The 6,000-nt window shown below is 41.1% G+C and overlaps 1 protein-coding gene across 4 annotated transcripts; it reads right to left on the reverse strand.

Annotated features, from left to right (window-relative positions):
* Positions 1-160: 160 nt before the first annotated feature.
* vgll2a (vestigial-like family member 2a) lies at positions 161-5,224 on the reverse strand. 4 transcript variants are annotated; one of them, XM_024000876.2, is made up of 4 exons: positions 4,917-5,224; positions 2,893-3,163; positions 1,698-2,174; positions 161-1,085 (listed from the first exon to the last, which is right to left on the reverse strand). In XM_024000876.2, exons 1-4 carry the CDS (start codon positions 5,001-5,003, stop codon positions 1,045-1,047), a joined length of 876 nt encoding a protein of 291 aa, XP_023856644.1. In that variant the 5' UTR covers positions 5,004-5,224; the 3' UTR covers positions 161-1,044. The 4 variants fall into 4 exon arrangements, with proteins under 4 accessions (XP_023856644.1, XP_023856643.1, XP_070302636.1 ...); XM_024000875.2 differs by having other exon boundaries at positions 161-1,226; positions 4,917-5,223; XM_070446535.1 differs by lacking the exon at positions 4,917-5,224 and adding an exon at positions 3,632-3,868 and having other exon boundaries at positions 161-1,226.
* Between the last annotated feature and the right edge of the window lie 776 nt (positions 5,225-6,000).

Genomic DNA, 6,000 nt, shown 5'->3' on the forward strand with positions numbered 1-6,000 from the left:
TATTTTGTATTCATTATATAATTGGGGAAATTAACGAGAACTCACATCATCAAAACAGGATAGTTTTCAAATGAACTGTCTATGAAATTGTGTATTCTATAGATTACGCATTTTATCTACCGTATACATGTTCGCCTAAATAATCAGTTGAGCGTGAACACAGAGTCTAAAGTTGAGTTTTAATCACATTGTCCCATTGCTTTATAATTACAGGCTGAGGCATACAACACATTGACATTACATTACAACTGTATCAAGAAAAAATACTTTAAAAGGTCAATATATTAATATGTTCACAATACAATATACCATGGATAATGACTGTTTGATTTTGACTTTGCTTTATACCTGGGATGACTGAAAAACAATGAGGAATAAGTACATAAAGATCACATATACTGTAGCACTGCCCAGATATGGCACACAGACATACATAGCACAGTTGTGCATGTCCACTTCTGCTACCTCCTGTCCACCCCGCACCTCAAAATCACCAGTCAAACCAGTTGTTCCCAATGGGTCGGYGTCCAGATTTGACAAAATGCTCAATTTATGAAGTCTAGAGCCCCTGGTCAAACACTGTGCAGTGACACTACAATTGTGTGTGTCTATTGAGTACTGAAACAGTTGTCGTTGACAGCTGCTGGGGAGCAAGACAGAGTCAAATGGCTTCAAATAGCRGCTGCTCACTTCAGTCATGTTAGAGAATGCTCCTCTCTCTTGCTCCTCTCCTTTCATAGATAAAAAAACCCAACCACAATAGCAAATAGTGTTTTTCCAGTCTTCGAGTATGCTCTGGTCAAATCTAAATTTTTACGTTCCAGTTTCACTCTTTTCTTTTTCAACAAGTGTCCTCTTTGGAGGAAAGTGTTCAGTCTTGGCCAGATAACATTTGTCAGTCACACCACAGAGCATTTCTGGCAAGCTGTCCAGTAAGTTCTGCATGGTTTTTCCCTCCTTTCTCTTAAGTAGGAGAGACTGAGTGTTAGATTCTCTCCCTTGTCCACTGCATTTCCAGCAGAGAGTATCCACAATGGAGTAATTTCAGCTGAGGATGTTTCCGCCACTGAAGGTGTAGCATCGAGCTGCAAGTGAGATTAGAATCTGTTACAGAAAATGTCTGTCAATATCATACAGTGCAGAAAAACAGAGGCCAGCTCAGGCCTGGAAGGCAGCAGAGCTTTAAAACCAGTACAAGTCCTTGCTCTTATCCTGGGCCTGCAGACCTGAGAGGAAAGAGAGAGAAAAGAGAGAAAAGAAAAAGGGAGGGCAAGAGAGGGATTAGGAAGAGGGAGACCAAATGGCTTATATGCAGAAGCAGGAAGCCCTTAAGCAGAAAAGTGTAAAAGCATATTGACTCRCAGGAGAAAGAAGAGACAGAGAACTCAACCTGTTAAACCCATAAATACATTGTCTTTCTTAGTGTTGGAGAGTGGCCTTGACAAGACAACTGTTTCCCCCGGGGAGAACAAAACCCTGCATAATGTTATGAATGTAAGCATAACCCGATGTAAGGCGTCACACCGTTTCTGAACTTTTGCATTAAATGAATTGTAGAGCGTACAATAGTAGTCATGGATGTTTGAGGAAAATGAAATTATGCAGGCTATTCTGAAGTGCACTTGGAACAGCTAGTCCTTTATGAAGAGTTAACACTGCATGTTGTGTGCTGTTGTTGTTATTGCTGTTGTTGTTACCTGCATCCACATTGAGGCCGATGCTCTGGCTGATGTCTGCCCCTGCCCCTGTGAACGCCCCAGTCCAGGCCGAGCTGGCTGACTCGCTCTTCCCAATGTCACACGGTGAGGCACTGGGTCCGGGGACAGTGGATGGAGGGAGCCGGTGCGGCCGGACAGAGGGCACCAGCAGAGAACTGTAGCGGGGGTCAAAGTGCGTGCCGTAGACTTCGTGCATGCTGGGTCGAGGGTAGGGAGAGCCCTGGGTGCCGATGGCCCCGCCGAGTGAGTAAGAGTGGTGGTGGTGGTGTGAGTGGTGCCAGGGCTCTGGGGTGGCCTGGTGGAGGTGACTGTGTAGGGAGGCAGAGGAGTAGGGGTCCCCAGGGAAGGGTATGTCTGAGTAGGAGGATCCTAAGGCACTGCTCAGGGACGAGGGCTGGTACGCACTGTTCCAGAAGGATGGGGGGAAACTCCTCTGGCTCATCGGGAATAATCCATCTGGGAATCCACAGACACATTGAAATGCTCAATCACAGATCAATTAAGTGGTAAAGACTATGAATGTATCTGTGGGTGAGGATCAATAAGCCAGTTCTGAGAATAGGGCAAAAAAACAACTATGATCATTCAATTATCAATTAATTTGAAAGAATGAAATAAAGGAAAACATGAAAAAGAGATGCATGGATAAATATGGTTGTTGTCAGTTATTCCTGAAGGTTGATCAAAATTGGAGAATGGTTGACTATATAATATTGGTCATATAATTACATTTGAAATTAATTCATTAAGGGAGTAATATGCAACAGAACAAATTAAAGCCTACCAAACCCTCACTACAAATTACCCTACAATATAGTGAATAAGTCTGAGCCCTACATTCCACAGAACAGCGTGTTATTGTTTTCAACTGCCTTTCAATCAATGTTTTACTTTGTGATACTTGAATGACTGCAAACTGAAACTATGGGAGCAAAACAGGGGATTCATTGATTTGTTCCAAAAATCCAGATTAAAGGGAAGTGTATTTGAGTAAGATGTGAACACAATAATATAAAAATAAAAAATAAAAATAAAACTCACTTGCATGCAAGACATACATGCCATCCATTATAGTCTATAAGCCTAAAAACAGTCATTGTGATGAAATGAAACCGCGTGGACAGGTGTTTGGAGTGGTTCTGTGATCCTCTCCATGAGGTGGATGTAGGCCTACCTCGTGCGGACTTGTTGCTGGTTGACCCGTGGACGTAGCTGGTTGGCTGGCTGAGGGCCCGGCTGAAGTGCTCGTCCACCACCGAGCTGATGTCCCCGTGGAAGTAGGTGAAGAGCACGCAACGCGAGTTCAGGTACTCGGCCTCGGGAGGGTGATCCTTCTCGCGCGCGCAGTCTTCCTCTTTTATCGTCGGCCCAGGGAGATTTGAGAACGAGCTGCCCCCGCTGATGCTCTCTTGCGCTTCTTGCATTTTGGAATAAAATGCCAATTTCTGAAACATCCGATAAAAAACGTCAGAATTGAATAGCCTTGACATGCATTTGACATGAATTCCTATCAAGGTTACCAATTATCAACTTGAATTTCACCTGCACATAATCATTTGGTGGGTCACGGCCAGGCATTACCAAAGGCTACCCTGGAGAAATTAGGGTTAAGMGCACATCAACAGATTTTTCAARTTGTCGGCTCAGGGATTGTCCAACAGTTGTGCATTAGCGTTATATTGTGGCATCTGTGCGCTTTTTAGGCTATATTCAAAATGGCAGGTACTTAATAAGTTTATTATCCTCTCATTCACATGCCTACTCAAAGAGGAGGCAGTGGTTGGATTCAAGAACAAAGCTATTCAATTTAAACCCGTTAGCATATCTGTTAATTTCTTGATTATGAACCTTCAAATCAAATTGTATTTGTCACATACAACACGTTAAGACTTCAGAGCGAAATGGCTACTTACGAGCCCTTTCCCAACATTGCAGAGTAAAAAATACATTAACTGTTCTTACTTTTTAAAAGGAAATAGTAACACAATAAAACAACGGGACCATATACAATGAGTATGTCACCGGTAATTGAGGTAATATGTACATGTAGGTAGGGGTAAAAGTGACTTAGGCAATCAGGATAGATAATCAACAGAGTAGCACCACCATATGTGAGCTTTGGAGAAGTGTCGAAGTGAATCCCAGTATTCCCTTTTCCCTCTTCATACTACATTTAAAGAAGACGTTCGCACTATTTGACATTTGAAAACCAGCTCTCTGTGCAAACAAAGATCTGAATTTGTATATTGACTGTGAGAGGTTTTAAGAAAGTGGCACAGCTTTAAGAGGGCCTTAGCACCAATGCACGTCTGGAAACCGAATATCCCAAACGCCTTACAGGTTGTTGTGCATGCACAAGCAGCATTAACTTAATTTACAGATATGTATCACAGGACGTGCGCCAACGAAATCGTTACCAGAGCACTAATTACATTTTATGAAAAAAAGTGGACACGACCAGACAAAATAATTATTATGAATGTAAAAAGTCCTAAATTCCAGCCTACAGATTAAAACAATAAAATAATAATTGTACTTGACGAACGGTTAATAAAAGTTGCGAACATAGCCTAAGCCTAAACTCTATTAATGACCCATAAGTATTTTGTATTGATTGGTTAATAAAGTTAATAAAGGCCTTGGCCTTTTCAATCTACATATTTGAATAGGCCTATCTAACCKATAATTTACAGATTGCAAAATATCCTAATTGAAATAGAAGACAATCAAATMCAGTAGCCTAAACGGAAAAGTATGCAATAGCCTTAGCCTGAGTGATTCGATTTTGCAGGAACAAGACGGAGGGAGAGCGATAGCCTAAGCAACTAAAACAAAACAAAATATGTTATCAACTAAAAATATTATCACGCAAATTAGGTAGGCTTCTGAATAACAATGCAAGGAGGAATGGCTATCATTATTCATTAAGGAAACATCAATCAAAAGTAAGTATTTTCAATAGGCTAATAAGTTCCTCTTAAATAGGTGTAACTGTAGGTAAGGAGGACTATTGGTTCCACAATCAACTGAAGGCTGTCATGCAGAATCATTTTGAGAGTGGACAATGCCAAAATACAGCAGGCCTGGATAAATCAAATGATTTATAATAATGCGCAATGAAAGTTTTTCATCAAAGTCTGACAAAACTTTCCCTGAACCAAATKTGCCAGTAGTTTAAACAACACATCAATAACGTACCTGGTGATGATATGGGCTATACGCTGCGGCAAAATAAGGCTGAGGTGGTGGACCATACACTTGATACATAACATCCAAGCAGCTCATGGCGAAAAAAGCGAATTCTCACGGATAGTAACTTGACGGAATAAGCAAAATCTTCATTGGAAATTGTAGACGGGGAGAGGTTAAAGTAACTTGGAACGTTGGAGAGCGGAGTTTCTATCACAATTGCGCTGCGCGTCCTGCCTTCGGTCTTTACGCACCGTCAGTGCGACAGGAGCGCGTGGCGGCAAAAGTAAAGACATTACACAGCCAGCCGTTTTGACGTGTCTCTGGACGAGCCTGCATCCGACCAATGAGGGAACAAAAGCACTTCACAACCAGGTGTATTTTATCCAAAGTCTGCAATAAACATTTCATTACTGCCATGAGCTGCGTGATGCTAAATTAAGAACAATGGAGCCCTGCCAGATAGGTCACTTACTGGAGAGCTTAGTAACATCCCAAATGTTGACTGTAGTCTAATGTAATCCTGATATCAACTGTTACCTGTAATTCATTCCTTTGATATGCACCTGCATGTTACCTGTATATAATCTTTATTACAGACCAATATGTTCATTTCATACAAATTATGTTTAATTTGTAGTCCAAGTACATTGTCCAAATTTTGGTAAATAACATGCACTTGATGTCAATAATTTCGAAACCTAAACCTTTTAAAAAGTACATTTTCGAATAATTTTACAGTTTGATGGGCCCTGGATAGGAAACCTTGAAGCAGCAAGCTTCATGGGTCTGTGGTATGCCGTATAGGCCTATTAATAACACTATTTTATGTCCTTTGCAATGGAGGCTTTAAAGATAATCCCTCAGTGTATATCAGGACATGCATCCTGTACAACATCAGTATACTGTAGTCAATTGGGACAGTAAATTGATTCACCCAAATTCCACCCACGAGTACAATAAGACTCTGAAATGTCAATATAAGGAATGTAACATAATGATGGTTTGTAGTGTTAATTAATTATGTAAACAGATTAAATACATTAAGGAGAGGAATGCAGGACTCCAACCCCACACTGTGCCACAATCCCTA

Source organism: Salvelinus sp. IW2-2015, linkage group LG14 (assembly GCF_002910315.2).
Source record: "Salvelinus sp. IW2-2015 linkage group LG14, ASM291031v2, whole genome shotgun sequence".
Lineage (NCBI taxonomy): Eukaryota > Metazoa > Chordata > Actinopteri > Salmoniformes > Salmonidae > Salvelinus > Salvelinus sp. IW2-2015.